General features: G+C 39.8%; 1 protein-coding gene and 1 long non-coding RNA gene across 9 annotated transcripts in view; one reads left to right on the top strand and one right to left on the bottom strand.

Moving 5' to 3' along the window:
* The window catches only part of LOC116568974, a 42103-nt gene extending 34722 nt beyond the window's left edge, over nucleotides 1-7381 (bottom strand). Inside the window, exon 1 of the long non-coding RNA XR_004276803.1 lies at nucleotides 7061-7381. This is a non-coding gene — a long non-coding RNA (uncharacterized LOC116568974). The remainder of the gene's footprint in view (nucleotides 1-7060) is intronic.
* TAC1 (tachykinin precursor 1) lies at nucleotides 7308-15862 on the top strand. Of its 8 annotated transcripts, XM_032304854.1 has the most exons (8): nucleotides 7312-7594; nucleotides 7980-8111; nucleotides 8613-8657; nucleotides 9113-9209; nucleotides 9718-9762; nucleotides 10229-10252; nucleotides 11995-12048; nucleotides 15287-15862. In XM_032304854.1, the coding sequence occupies exons 2-8, from the start codon at nucleotides 7989-7991 to the stop codon at nucleotides 15334-15336; spliced, it is 438 nt and encodes a 145-aa protein (XP_032160745.1). In that variant the 5' UTR covers nucleotides 7312-7594; nucleotides 7980-7988; the 3' UTR covers nucleotides 15337-15862. The 8 variants fall into 8 exon arrangements, with proteins under 8 accessions (XP_032160751.1, XP_032160748.1, XP_032160747.1 ...); XM_032304857.1 differs by lacking the exon at nucleotides 11995-12048 and having other exon boundaries at nucleotides 7309-7594; XM_032304856.1 differs by lacking the exon at nucleotides 9718-9762 and having other exon boundaries at nucleotides 7311-7594.
* Nucleotides 15863-16066: the final 204 nt, after the last annotated feature.

Raw genomic sequence — 16066 nt, 5'->3', positions numbered from 1 at the left:
GTTAATTCCTGGAAAAGAAAGAAAAATCCACCCTCAACAATCAAACAAACCAAGAGTCGCAATCTAATTATTATAGTATCTTCAAGAATCTCTAGGCAGTGAAAGAGACTGAAAATTCTGGAGCAAATCAGAGCCACACAGCCCCCTTCCTTCTTACCTCACCAACATCTCCCCAGTGTTGGTAAAATGACAAAATTCTGAGAATTCTCAATGATGCAATGCATGGAGAAAGGAAAACTGAGTGAGCAGATCATTATTTTCTTCCAAAATGTGTGGCATTCAAGTGGCTGAGAGAAATTGAAGCCAAGTAAGAGAACAACAGAGTTGACTCTTCAAGAGGAGTGCTGCCCGGAGGTTCTTGAGTCAAACGGAGATCAAAATCCAGGAGGATTCCTCACAAAAGAGGAACAGACCCTCCAACCAGGGAACTGACGTAGAATAAGACACTACACAAAGTCTCAGGGGAAAGAGCCATGTAGGTATTCAGACTGCACTCCACCTTACCTAAGCTCCCCATCCTTTGTCGTTCCCTCGGACTAAGAGAAGTGAGCAGAACAAAAAATTCCTAGTCCTCAGCAGGACAGATATCTGCAATAGTAGAAGAACAGAGTTAAGAAGTCACTCCACTTTCACTTTGTCTGCCCCAAGCCACCCAAACAACATCAAAAGGGAGAGAATGCCCCAGAAACTGCAAATATATTATACACTATTTTTGGATTCTCTAGAGAAACAGAACTAATAGGAGGTGGCGGATGGGGTGGAGTATGTGCTCATGGGGAGGAGAGGAGAAAGAGACAGAGAGATTAATTTTAAAGAATCAATTAAGGATTTTAAGGAATTAGCTCACATAATTGTGGGGGTTGGCAAATCTGAAATCTGCAAGGTAGCGTGGCAGGCTGGAAATACAGCAAGAAATTGATGTCTCGAGTCCAAATGGAGGCAAGAATTCCTGCCTCCTTGGGGGTCTCAGGCTTTTTCTTTTAAAACCATCAACTGCTTGGATGAAGCCCACCCATGTAATGGAGACTGTACTGGTTATACCCAAGGCTTACAGATTTAAATGTTAATCACACCTAAAAATACCTTCATGGCAACATCTGAAGTGGTGTTTGACCAAACAACTGTGCAACATAGCCTGGCAAAGTTGAAACACAAAATTAACTATCACTAAACACATACACACACACACACACACACACACACACACACACACACACACACATACACACATACACAGCCACCTAGAATACTACTAGTAGTTAATATTCATTGCATATGTATTAGACACTGGTCTTTACAGCTGACATGTATTTACTCATTTACTTCCCACATCAACCTTATGAGTTAAGCACTATTTATTATCCTATTTGACAGACTAGCAAATTGAGGGAGTGTGCTTAAGTTAACTTGTCCGAGGCCACATGGCTAGCAAGGGGGCTAAGCCAGCATTAAAATTGGTAGCACTCACTCAAAACCCATGCATTGTGTCACTGAAGTAGAAGAAAATTTAACTCAGGACACAAAAGGATATTCCCTCAATTACTTTATACTAAGAACATCTTTATAAGAAGTTGAATACAATAGGGGCACCTGGGTGGCTCAGTGGGTTAAGCCGCTGCCTTCGGCTCAGGTCATGATCCCAGGGTCCTGGGATCGAGTCCCGCATGGGGCTCTCTGCTGAGCAGAGAGCCTGCTTTCCTCTCTCTCTCTCTCTCTCTCTCTCTCTGCCTGCCTCTCTGCCTACCTGTGATCTCTCTCTGTCAAGTAAATAAATAAAATATTAAAAAAAAAAAAAAGAAGTTGAATACAATAAAATAAGAGCATACCCATAAAATAATAAAGCCATCAAATGACATGAAAAAGGAAACTACTAGTCCCTGAGAAGAAACTGGAGTCTACACAACATAATTATGGAAATAGTAAGTAAATTAGAAACAGCAAGTACAGAGTAGACAAAAGTGAACTACTGGCACAAAGAAGAAAGGGTTAAGATAATCTAAGTGAATGCAGATGAAAAGGGCAAAGAATTAAAGAAATTTGGAGGAACGGTAAAGGCATGAAATATTATTCATATTATAATATTATATAAATATATATCAGGATGCAAAGAAAAAAACCGCATAATATTCTTGGAGTGGAATCTCCATTTCAACAATATATTCAAAGAGATAATAGAATTTCCCTAAAATGAAGAAAGAGAATAATCTGCAAAACAAAATCAGTTCACGACACCCCAAGAAAATTAGATGTAAGATCATCAACAAGACATATCCTAATTGAACTATTGAATGTCAGGTATAAAGAAAAGAATCCCTCAGATATTCAAGCAAAAAAGCAAAATACATACAAGTAAGGGGAAAAACTGTCCTATCTCAGTAATCTCCATAACATCAAATTCCACAAAACGGTGGCACACTGTCCACAAAGTCCTGGGAAAATAAAATGTAATTTTAAAACATTGTAACTAATCAAGACATCATTCGAGCTTAGAAGCCCCTGCCAGACATTCACCGCATGAAAGAACTCAGGAAATGCAGTATGTTTTATTTCTTCCTGAGGGAAAAAAATGTGTTTGACAATGATATCCAGCCAATAAGAGATGACTAAAAATAAACTTGAGAATGGCAAAGGTAGGTTAAAAGGCTGGTGGTGAACAATGAATTTGCTTAAGTATAGAATGAACAGTAGACACTAATGAAAGCATGGTAGTAAAACTAAATGAGAATGTTATAAACCTCAAAAATGTTCAAAAAATTATATAACTACAAAAAATGGGAAGTAGCCAGGAAGGGGATATGGCAGGAAGTTTATTATCCTTATCTTTCAAAACAAAGAATAAATAGACATTGTCTAAGTATCTATTGTTTTAAATGTTATATGCTAGTCTCTAATGTTTATTCCTAAAATTTGTTCTTTAACAATAGGTACTTTTATAGAAAAAATATCTTGTGGTGAAGAAATACTTTTCACTTTTCTTTTTACTTCTACTGAAGTCAAATAAAATACAAATAAACTAACTTTCATTAAAAATACTTCCAGAGCGCCAGGTGGCTCAGTGGGTTAAGCCTCTGTCTTTGGCTCAGGTCTTGATCTCAGGGTCCTGGGATAGAGTCCCATATTGGGCTCTCTGCTCAGTAGGGAGTCTGCTTCCCACTTTCTCTCCCTCTGCCTGCCTCTCTGCCTACTTGTGATCTCTGTCTGTCAAATAAATAAACAAAATCTTTATTTAAAAAAAATACTTCCAAGGTTCTCATCCTATTTTCATAATTATTATTTTTCTGCTATTGCTCTTTTCTTCTAACAATAAAATATGCATAGAAAGATATTCACAATGATGTTCGTTTAATGCTCAGGGTGGCAATGTCTAAGTTCAGAGTAATTTTTTTTAAAATATATTATTGAACCTTTCTTCATTGCTTTATTTCTTATAAAGAATATATCTTATTTTATATAAACAAGCAGGTGACTTTCTTCCCCTTAAAAATTGTAAGCAGCATATGAAGATGTCAACAATGGTTTATTCTATTCTGGGTTATGATAAAATGGATGATTGTAATTTTTTCTTTGTACTTCCTTGCAAGTTTTTAATGTACAAACACAAATAAACATTAACTACTTACTTTTTCACCATTCTACTTCCCATACATATATATTTTACTTGTATGTGCATTTTCACAAATCTGATATTCTGGGAAATAAAACAAAGAGCATAGATATCCCAAATAAAACAAAGAAGAAAAATATCTGAAACCCTGCAATGCTCAAAGAGAAAGTGTGTCAGTAAGTGCATGACCTGACTAGGAACACTAAGTTAGCAATTAATGAATGACATAGAAAAAGTGGGAAATGAATTATTTGACCAATTGTTTATCTCATTATTGCTTGCTATTCAATCCTATAAAAGAGCCAACGAGAAAGAAATTGTGAAATAGCTGAGTTTATTGTTACCTCATACAGCACATCAGCAACCAAGAAACAAAAATTAATCTTAATGCTCCACTTTAGGTACAGAGTTTTACAACTTGGAGAAGGATATAAATACATATTGGTTTATATTAAAGGAATACCATAACAATAATAATAGAAGGATAAGCTAAGAACCTAAAAAACAATAGTGACGAGAGAGAAGAAAAGAGAGGGACAGGGAATGACACTACATTGCTTGGAATACATTATGTTTTGAATGTTTTGCATTTGGAACTCTATGGTACATGATGTGAAAGTTAAATTAAATATCAAAATCAATCCCTAAAACTCAAGAGCAAAATGAGCAAATGAACCATGTGTATAAAAGTTGGTAGTGTAACCATACAGAAAAAAAAATTTAAGTGACTTAAAACACAGTAAGTTGACGATGAGACCTAATGTGGTACATCCTAAAGACCAAAAAAAAAAAAAAAAAAATTGCAAATAGAATCTCTTAATCTGTTTCTAATAACTGTGTTGCTAATTATGTTGGCATTGTGTATTGAGATAAAGCAAATGAGTAATCATGTTGATGTCACCAGGAACTGGGATTTTTTGGCATGGAAGAAAAGGAGCAAAACAGAAGGACAGGTACAAGGTGAAGATCATACTGTGTCCTGATTTGAATAGAAAGTGTCAGTATACATTCATTCACAATTTTATACACACCCACACACTCATACACATTTTCAGCTCTATTCATTGGAAAGGTCTTGAAACAATGAAGAACTCAGTGGCAATACGCACCCACAATGCCCAGATTATAATCTCTAATTATCATTTCTAATTCAAAAGAAACAAAATTTCCTAAAATGCAAATTGCAGGTCTGAGAAAGAATATATACAACTTAAACCTGAAATATCTTGTCAGACCAAAAAACAAGAAAGTCATTAAAGCCCATTTAAATCATATAAAAAATTTCAGGAACCAGTTTGAAAAGTCACCTGAACAAACTGAGCAACAATTAGAAAGCTTCCTTCTATCCTTCTCTGAGGAGTAAAATACTTCAAATGTAATTCAATCTATGAGGTCATAAAAATCCTAAATTTGGGGAGAGGAGCCCATATTTGAATGTGCTAACTTAAAAATCATTATTTTAAAAATTGGTAAAGGGAGGTAACCAAGCAGTTATCCTATCTTTCCTAAATTGACTATGTTTTGGAATAACTAAACAGCTGTTGAGAAAAAAGTTTCTCTTTATATGGAAGAAATAGTCTAGCTAATAAAGAATAAATGACAAAATCAGAATAACACTATTTTGAAAGTCCTAATGAATTAGTGGATCCAGAAAATGATCATCAACATCTGCTAACATCTCAAAAGGAGAGACAATCAGGTATCATGCACTTCATAACAACTTATGGTCTTGTCAGAAAAACTGAACCTACATGGGACCAAGCTTCTAGGTACAACTATCAATTAACGGAACAAGACAGGGAAAAGGTAAAGAAACCATTAGGAAGCAATCAGCAAACTCTAGAATGTAGTACACTTTACTGATCAGTTTTATCCATAAACTTCAAGAGGGCAGGGAGGAGAGAGAGGGAAGAACTGTGGATTAGGGAACATCTAAGAAATATATGAACCTGGCTGGCTCCATTGTTAAGTGCCCGACTCTTGGTTTGGGCTCAGGTCATGATCTTGGGTTCTGAGATCAAGCCCCAGGTGGGGTTCTGTGCTCAGCATGGAATCTGCTTCAGATTCTCTCTTCCTCTCCTGACTGCTCACTCTCTCATTCTCTCCCCTCACCTCAAAAAAATAAAATCTAAAAAGGAGGAGGAGGAGAAGAAGAAAAAGAAGAAGAGGAAGAGGAAGAAGGAGAAGAAGAAGAAAAGAAATATATGAACCAGTGAAGGGTATCGACTTCATTACAATTCTGATTTCAACTATTAAACTCTGTGATGGAGGGGTTTATGAAACAACGAGGAGTATTTGAAGATGAAGTGGATAGCTAATATTGTAAGGACTTATTTTATGTTGTTTTTAGGTGTAATAATGACATGGTTCTGTTTTTATTTTTTAAAATCCTTCCCATTTATATAGACGACAAAAATATTTACAGTTGAAATGATATCTAGGATTTGCTTCTCAAAATAATCTGAGTGGGGGGAAAATAGGAAGGGTTTATAGTAAAACTTGCACGTTGTTTCAAGTGAACAAGTCTCTCTACTTTTGTATTTAATTTTCCACATAAAAAGTTAGAAAAACAAAAATGGAATGCCTCACCTTGTAAGACGGGGCCTAAATAAATGAGATAGAGATGTAGGCATTTCAAAATTCAGGATTGTTTAAGAAACAACAGATATTAGAGCAAAAATTTACTAGTTTAACTGAATTGTAAAAAACACAAAACACTTTTTTTCCTTTATGCAGTACGCTAAAAACATCAGAATTGAAAAATATAGTACTTACTTAGTAAAGAGAAGAAAACAACTGTACTCAAGATAAGTCATCTAATTCATTTACAGATGAAAGAAATGTGTCTGCAAGGTGAAACCATGGGCTCATGCAAAGCTCTGATTTCTGTACAGATGCTATTTGTCTAATAGTTTCAAATTGTCAATGACCGTCCAGGTAGCATCTTCACTATACTTATTTTCATTGACAGGAGAAATCTATGAATGATCTGTAAAGTCCTTTATGACAGCCAGGAAGGATCCTGTACACTGTCTTGCCACTTTCTTAGTCTTCAGGGAGAAAGGGTTGGAGAGAAGAGAAAACGTCCTCTTCCAACCCCTGCTCCTGGAATGGAGAAGGAAGACGATTTTGTTAGCTTGCAACAAAAGATACCCTAGAATGGCACTGGTATAAAAGTTCTACGCGTATTGCCACGTTTAAATTCTCCTTCCTCCAAAATGTAAAATAAATCTGCTCCCATCGTCTGAAATGCTATAGGACTGAAAATCCTTTTGCAATTCGGAGAAACGCCAGGTATTGTAGTTGATTTGGGAGAACGATCCTCTGCTCATAGAAGATACTGTATCTCAAAAACACTTAAAGACACTCTGCAGATGAAATAGAAAGGGAGAGAAAAGCACCCCCCTTTTGCAAATGATCTTCTTAGCATGATTATCGACGACAATATCTTAATACCTGAAGTCATTTGGCCATCCTTAAAAGTGCAATTTATCCTGACGTCTCAAGGGACGAAAAAGTTGCGGAAGTCCGAGGAATGAGTCACTTTGTTCAATTTTGATGAGTAATTTCAGGTGTCATGGAACCGCGTTCGGAAGAAGGAGAGGGGAGGGGGCGTCAGATCAGCACACGGAAGAAGACTGGACGCTCGGGATTGGATGGAGAGATCTTCATTTTCCTAAAATTGCGTCATTTCAAACCCAATTGGGTCCAGATGTTTTGGGCACCGACGGGTTACCGTCTCGGAAACTCTCAATCAGACGCAAGCGAAAGGAGAAGAGGCGGTTAATTAAATATTGAGCAGAAAGTCGCGTGGGGAGCGTGTCACGTGGTCCTTGAGGCTCGTCGAGCCTTGGATAAATACCGCGCGGCACCGAGCCGGCAAAAGAGCGCGCCGCAACCGCTCCCTCCACCGCCGCGGCCACCTCGAGTACTGAGCGCCCCGCGTGCGCTCAGAGCTGCCGGAGGAACCCTGCGGGCCTGCCCGCCGCAGTAAGTGCCTGCACGGACCATCGCTCCGAGGTGGCGGCTGGCCGCTGGGGCGAGGGACATTGGGAGGACAGCGGAGGGACACTGGGGAGACGGGTATCCCAAATGCCAATGTCCCTCTTTGTTTCCCACCTGCAGAGCCTCCCGGCTTGAAGGTGTAGACCGCTGGGTTGGAGGCTGAGGGAGCTGGGATCCAGGGAGAAGGGGCTTTGAGAAGCTTGGGGGCATGATTTTCTTTCCTAAAGGGTACAAGGTATGCTTTGGGTTTGTTATCCCTTAGGCTTTTTATCTTGGCTCAATCGGCCCCGCCTTGCGTTGTGGGACCAAAAAATATGCTGCCCCAACTCTTGGATAGCCATCCCCAATGTCTCTTCCCTGTTCTTCCCAGAAATCCAGCATGAAAATCCTCGTTGCCTTGGCCGTCTTTTTTCTCGTTTCCACTCAACTGTTTGCCGAAGAAATCGGAACCAGCGATGATCTGAATTATTGGTCCGACTGGTCGGACAGCGACCAGATCAAGGTGAGACCCAGCCCGCGCCGTTCTTCCAGGCCCTGGGAGCTGTCACTTCCCCTACGATAGCATTCTAGTTAGCCTGTCAGGCACCGCGACCGCGACCAGAGGCGGTGGAGGAGCGCGGAGTGGGGGTGGGGGGTGCGGATGTAAAGGAACGCCATTCCCTGGGTCCCCTCACGAGATCTTGTGCCCATGATCCAAGTTTCCTCCCCGGGGCTGCACCGTCGGGTCTCGGGAACTCCCTGGAGGAATGATGCCCTCCCTGATGAGCCCGAGGTCCTCACAAGGCTGGAAATCTCACAAGGTTTCACCCCGGGATAAGGTGGATTTCGGAGACTCCAGTCTAGTTGCAAGGACCGGGCATTTGGAAACGCTGGGCAGGGGCAGAAGGGGGCGCGCCGGACGCTGGTAGAAGCAGGGTAGAGGGCAAGCTGCTGGGGGCTTCGAGGGGCGAGGTGGGTGGGAAGCTAACTTCCTGCCTTGACTTTTATTTTACTCCTTTACAAGGCTCTCAGGCTATTGGCCCAAGGGAGCGCGCCTCGAGGGAACAGTGTAAGTGGCGCGGTGCAGGTCCCTAGTAAAAGCATTCCTTCCCCACTCGCGACACACAGCTGTGTGCATTTAGGGCGGCGAGGCGTCTCCAATGCCCGCGCCAGAATCGAGAGAAAGTCAGGTGGCGGCGCGGCAGAGCAGGGGGGTGGGGGGCGGGGGTCTCCAGGCTCTGCCAAGAACGGAGAGCGCCCGGGGCTGGGGGACGCCGCGTCTCCCGCTAACTCGCGAAAGCGGAGCCCGGGGACACGAGTTCTTCTGGGAGGGGTGGAAGAAGAGAGTTCCAGGGCTAGGACCCCACTCAGCCCTCGCGTTGGGAAACCCGGCTTTCTCCCGCCTCCCTGTCGGACGGGTTGTCCGGCCCTGGCACCAACACCGCCCGCCTCTGAGCTTCGCCCAGGGCTGGCGCCGCGTGCTGATGGCCTACACGCCCGTCTGTCTGTGCGTCTGTCCCCCAGGAGGAGCTGCCGGAGCCTTTTGAGCATCTTCTGCAGAGAATCGCCCGGAGACCCAAGCCTCAGCAGTTCTTCGGATTAATGGGCAAAAGGGATGCTGGTGAGATGGGCAGCCATCCCTCCCTCTCTCTCTCTGAGCAACCTGCCCAGTGTCCTCACTCACTGCTTCTCAGAGCGCCCAGTCTCTTTTGCTCTTTGAGTAGAAATTTCCATCCTAAAATGGATATACCCCCGGGGAGCGACTCTGGCCCTCACCCCACTAACAAACGCACATGCCGGCTGAGGGAGGGTGAGCTCTTCTGTGCCAGCCCCACACAATTAGAATGACCCCAGTCAAGAGCAGGAAGCAACCTTAGCTGAGTGCTCCCTTGATGCAAGATCCAAACTGACAAAGGGGGGGGGGAGGGGGGAAGGCGTGGGGCCTCCAGGGGTAGTACTCAGAATGGTCTAAGCGCCTGCAGAAATCCATTTTAGACCTTCGGGGTTAGATTAGATTTAGATTAGATTTAGCTCCCTACTGTCTCATGATAGAAATACTCAATTTCCTTGAATTCATCACACCATCAATGGAATGTGTAAACAGTTAATACCAATTCATCTTTTGTCAGATTCCTCAATTGAAAAACAAGTGGCCCTGTTAAAGGCTCTTTATGGTAAACATTTCTATAAATCTTTATTTTACTACTGTGAATGCACATGTAGGAAAAGTGAAGAAAGTCTTTTATGAGCTGAAAGACAGATTCTTGATAATGCCTCTTTAGTAAAAGTAGATTTGCATCTCTCTCTCCTGGGGGTCCAGCTTGGAGATGTGTTTCTTGTAAGAAAACAGGTGGAGTGGCCTAACAGTTACTATGTTAGGCCTCAGGGGTCTCAAAGTCCTGAGTTTAAATTTGTGGCCCATAGAAAGCACTTAAAAATATTCCTTTTGGTTGCTATTTTGTTTTTATCATTAATAATTTGGTTAGCATTTATGGTTTTGCTATATTCCTCGGGATAGTACATGAATGGGAAATGTTACATGTGTTAAAAATCAACTTATTTTATAATTCTCTTCTGAAAATATAGTATAGCATCTTTAAAATAAATCTATTGCCCTTACTAACTTTTTCTTTCTTCTAGGACACGGCCAGATCTCTCATAAAAGTAAGTTTCAAATTATTTTGGCATTTACCAAATGCAAATTAGATTGAATTTCATTTTCTATCTTCTTTTCCGTTGTAACTCGGGACTTAACATGTTTAATTAAGGCAGTATAAGAATGGAGGAAACTCATATTAATCACATCCAGAGCATGTTTTTTAAAACTCTGTTTCTTAGAGCTAGATACTTACCAAATGATGCATTATGTTAAAAATCCTTTAATTCCTAGCTAAACAGTTGCTGAATTCCTGACCCACAGAAACTGTGAGATAATAAATATTTGTTGTTTTAAGCTGTGAAAGAAAGCCAGAAGAAATCCTTTAACTCCTACAAACTGTTAGTTTTAGATAAGAATTTCAGTCCAGGGGTCAAAATCCAACCGGAGATTCCTCTCCTTTTTCACCCCTCATCCTCTCCTACCCCCCACCACTTCCACTCGAAAAATAAAAACAAAACAAACAAAAACCAAGCATTTATAGGCATCTCTTCACATTTCAGTGCCAGATCTCATAACAATATCTAGGATAATCCAGCAGCCAGTTAAGAAGATTAAGTAAATGAGTACAGAATCCATAGTAGAGGTAAAGATAGATAGAAATGCAGTTTTTTTGATCCCATCATTGAATGGGGACCCTCAATCTATTAAAGTACAATGAAACACTTCTTTGGGCAGTAGAGATGGCAGAGTTATGGCACTTGACGTTCATTAGAACCCAGTATCCCAGTTAATGGAACTCAGATTCATGGGAAGTCCCACGAGTCCATGCATATGTTTACCCATATGCATTTACCCCAGGGTCCACCCACAACTCCACTTAGATTTTGGTCCACTGGTTGGCAAAGAAGGTCATACTCAAACAGCAGTCCAATTCTCAAATAATACAGTATAAAGCAAGGGACCTTTCCCCCCTAGAGTTCAAATAGTAACCTTTCTCATAAGGCTTCATCTTTGAAAATATATAAATCTTATTTATATTTATGTTCTAAAGATTTTATTTCCAAGATTATATATAGCAAACTTCTATGTAATGAAAATAAATGCACTCTATTAATGTCTAAATTAACACACCTTTCTGGTAATATTAAAAATGCAGTAAAATTAAGGGGCACCTGGGTGGCTCAGTGGGTTAATGCCTCTGCCTTCAGCTCAGGTCATGATCTCAGGGTCCTGGGATCGAGCCCCGCATCGGGCTCTCTGCTCAGTGGGGAGCCTGCTTCCTCATCTCTCTCTGCCTACTTGTAATCTCTGTCTGTCAAATAAATAAATAAAATCTTTTTTAAAAATGCAGTAAAATTAAAATAGTTACCTGTTAGAAGTTTATAATCATCAGGTGCCCAGATCTGATTTAACTAAGGTTCAGTTCCTGAGAAATACAACATAGTACACAAGGACATACACTGGATATTTCTGTCACCCAACTGTGAAACTGACTCCCTAAAAACCAAAACTAGCATAAATAGCAGCAATATTTAAAGCATTGTATATAAACAGGTAAAATGTAATAAACTATACTTGCTAATATTTAGATATAGAATTAAGAAAATTGCTTTCATTGTATTGTTTTAATGTCAAATGTAAGACTTATTAGAAATCTTCATTTCTTCAGGCTCACCAAAACTTGAAATGGTTATATATTTATTATGTAGGCATATATTCGAAAGCTTGCTTTTCTTCGGTACTAGTTATAACAGTTTATTTCCTCAAAGACATACATATTAAAATACCCCTAAATGTATTTTTCCAGGGCATAAAACAGATTCCTTTGTTGGACTAATGGGCAAAAGAGCTTTAAATTCTGGTATGTATAAAACCACGACTGAAAATAGACAGTTTCTTAAATATCTTATTTTCTTTCTAAGGCATAGTTTTCAAAGTACTAAAAAGGAATGATAAACTTAAAATGAGTACTTACGGTGAAAAAAAAAATCTAATTGCAATAAACAAATCCAAGAATGAATTTGTAACTGATTAAGCTAATCTCACCCAGGATGCACCTTTCTTTCTCAAACCAGCAGCCCTACCAGTGTCTGCCTGTTTAATCATTACCTAACCTGAATCCATGGGCTAGTCTAGTACTTTTTCCCTTATATTTGTTACAGAAGCCACACTGAATTTTCCAGAACTAAGCAGGGAGGGATATGTGGGAAATAAGACCAATTTTCACTTACTACCAAGATCATTCGAAAAGCTTATATGACATTATATCTGGCAGTCTCCCAGCACAAAAGTAAACAAAACTAATAAATGCGTTTATACTTTATGAAGTTATAAAAGCTCAAACTCAAAACATCCTGATGGATGAGAGTATGGGAATAACCCAGTGCATGCCAGTGCTTTCAGAAAGGAACAGGATCAAGTCATCCTGGGGGATTATGATCAGTTCTGGCTGTAAACCCTCACAGAGAAGGGGCGGGGGGCAAAAGCCTCATAACCCATCTTAATCTTCAACAAGTCCTTCCCTGGCCTAAAGCCTGCCTATTTCCTTTCCTCTCTGTAGTTCCCATCTTGTGTAAAAATGCCACATACCTATATCTGAAAACCCATTCATCATACCATTTTCAAGGTTAAATAACCCCTGTATCATTTTCACAGAGACTGATTTTTTCTGTAAAGCACATTCAGGCCTTTATAGCAATTAGCTTGGGTTCCTCAGGAAAGCTATTCAAACTCTATTTTACCTTTAGTGAAAATAGAATTACAGTATTAATCAAGTAACTAATTAGAAAGTAACTAGCTGCCTTATCTGTTTAGGGTATTTCAAGTTTCTAGAAAATCTGTAATTAAGAAGTGCTGGCTTAATTATCTGGAAAATTCATGCAAAAAATGATGTATCCTATCATTGTCCCTCTACGTTCCAAATTTAGACACTACGTTTGTATTTCTTTTTCAGTAACTTGGGACTGCTCAAGTATAAAATATTTTTTTCAAGTTGAAATTTTAAAAAAGTTACCAGTGCGTCTTATGAAATCTTTAAATTATTTTATTAATATGTATAATCCTCCAGCTTTTAGAAATGGAATGTAAATTTAAACCACACTGGTTTTACTTGTAGCAGAAGGGTGCAACTAGCCTTCTATAACTGTGGTTTTCTTGATAATCACGTTAGTCATCAACCTTTTATTTCCAGAACTGATACAGGTTTCAGAACATGGCTAACTTTACAAATAATCCAGATACTGTGCAATTTATACAGATTAAATGCCATTAATGTGTGACAAGCCATAATGTAGTTCTAAATAGAATCACTATAATGAATCGGGATCCGTTTATAACACAATCTTCACTCCTCCGTTTTAAGAAAATATAAAAGGAAAAAACTGGACAAACACTGAGTCACAGGATCAACGGAGGCAATGGAACGATTGTGTCCTGCAGCCATCTGGTTTAACTTTTTGTGGCCACAGGCCCCTTTGACGGTCTGAGAAATCTAGAAACCTGCTTTGTAGAGAACCCCTCATTGGTTTTATAAACACAAAAACGTACGTACAGTTTCAGATGGTTCAGGGACCCGATAACCAAACTCTACTTCCCGTGAAAAGGATATTCTGTTCCAGCTAACAGGAATCCCACTGTGGTTACTGTACATTCTCATTCACCTCACTTCTCTGGGGAACGGAATCATGTTAAGCGAAAGCTGGTCAGGAACTGAGCTTGTGCTAGTCGTCCTCCTCCTGAGACAAACAGAACAGGATGAGAAATGGACTGTTTCCCTCCTTGGGAACCGCCCGCTTTGGGGCTCAGGCAGTTCAACCGCGGAAGCGCATGGGTGATTGACGTAAAGCATTCAGTGTGTCCTGAACCCAGTGTTGGACGCTAACGGGGCTCAGGACGGGAAAGGGAGAGCGAGCACCCTACGGCCCTCACCTACCTCCTCTCTCAACAGATCGTTCCCACTGAGAAAACTGTTTAGAGAGGCATCTATGATTCCTACATACTTTCCACAGTGCTTTCTACTCTTTCTGTTAAATTCAGTATTTTATACAGGATATAGGAATTTTTAAAAGCCGCATCGTTTCGCTAAAATGTAAATCTAAGTATATAAATTAACTAAAATGATGAGTAATATACTTAAGTATTCTGATCACAGTGGTCTGATCCTTACCCTTTTGTGGTTATATACCTCTTCGAAATTGCATATTATAATATAATATAATATAATATAATATAATATAATATAATACAATATAATATAATTTTGGCTTTTTTAAACATTCCAGACAGTCAAAGCACTTAAATTACTTGTTAGCTATATGTTAAGTGCTTTTACAGGCAGTGATTAATCTTTCACTGGCCATTAGGGTGCTGGGAGGTAAGTTATACTGTCGTATGTGGATGGCACAATTGCCCTACCTACTGAAAATGAAGTTGTTTTTAGCTTCAATGACAATCCATTATTGCAAGGTATCCCCAAGATAGGAGGAGACCCCTACACCATTCGGGACTCCTATAACAGGAACCAGCCAGATAACAAATATTTTGGATTTTGTGAGCCATGCCGTCTCTCTACATAACCATAGACAATACATAAATGAATGGGTATGGCCACATTCCAATAAAACATTAGATTTTCAAGAAAAGGTGGTGGACTGGATTTGGCCCATGGTCTGTAGTCTATTGACTCTGTCTTAGAATAAAATTTTCACATTTTGCCTTCATCCTACTACTATTAGTACTCCTATACTTCAGGCATTATCCTTTCTATAAATCACCATGAGGGTGAGGGGTTAGGGTTTCTGCCACTGCTTGAGAAAATTGTGAAAAAATTAACACTGCAGTAGATTGTGGAACTATGCTTTGGGGGGCCCAAGTATCTGGCAGGTGGCCTCAGTAACCAAGGATTCTGTGGTTAGATCACTTCCAGTCAGGACAGAGATAGGCAAGACTGGAGGGTATGCAAAGAAAAATCTTAGAAATACTTCAGTGGAGGTGGAAAGAGTCATTCACGAGTTTTTAATAAATTACAGTGTGTCTTGAAGCTTATTTAACTCTCTCAGTGAGTCCTCTTAAGAACCCCTCTGCCTTCTCTTTGTTCTCAGTGGCTTATGACAGGAGCGCGATGCAGAATTACGAACGAAGACGCAAATAAATCACCTCATGTGTAATTTATTGAGCCTCATGTGGGTCAGTGGCCAATGAAAGGTAACATGACACCTGCACCATGAGGAATAATTATTTATTTAATAATCATTGTTTTGAGTGGAAAACTCAAAAAAACTTTATTTTTCATATTGTGCCAATACGTGCTGTGAAAATATGTTATAATTCTAATATGACCCCCTCAGACGTAGAAATCAGTGGTCATTTCTCAACAAAGCACAGTGTTCAGTGAAACAGAAATATGCTCTTCAAAGAAAGAAATCATCTTCGTTTCCTGGAAGCAGTTGCGTCAGCCACAGCTGAAGGAGAGGAACCTCACAGACAGGGTTGTGCTTTCTCTGTTTTTGTGGTGGAAATGTGCTAAGATTTGGTGTCAGAGGGTATCCCTGCAGCATGTGTCACGTGTTGTGACTTATATACAGATGTTCTACAAGTTTTCACGTGATTCTATGGTCTTCATTTCATTGTATAATGTGTTGTGATAGTTAACATTTTAAATAAAAGAAAAAATATCTTGAGAATTGGGTGTTATTCGTTCATTAATATTTCTGTCACACCAACACACGTTCTTTTAGTAGGTGAAATATGTTCGAAGCTATTTTGGCTGCTTAACAGTGAAACAGAGCTACTAAATTTCTCCTTCTTAAGGAAAATGACTACAGTGGAATCTCAGTTCCTTTTTCTCTCTCTCTCTCTACACACACACACACACACACACA

This window comes from Mustela erminea, chromosome 11 (assembly GCF_009829155.1).
Source record: "Mustela erminea isolate mMusErm1 chromosome 11, mMusErm1.Pri, whole genome shotgun sequence".
NCBI lineage: Eukaryota > Metazoa > Chordata > Mammalia > Carnivora > Mustelidae > Mustela > Mustela erminea.
Note: the sequence above shows the minus strand (reverse complement) of the source record. Positions and strands in the feature narration are given on the sequence as shown.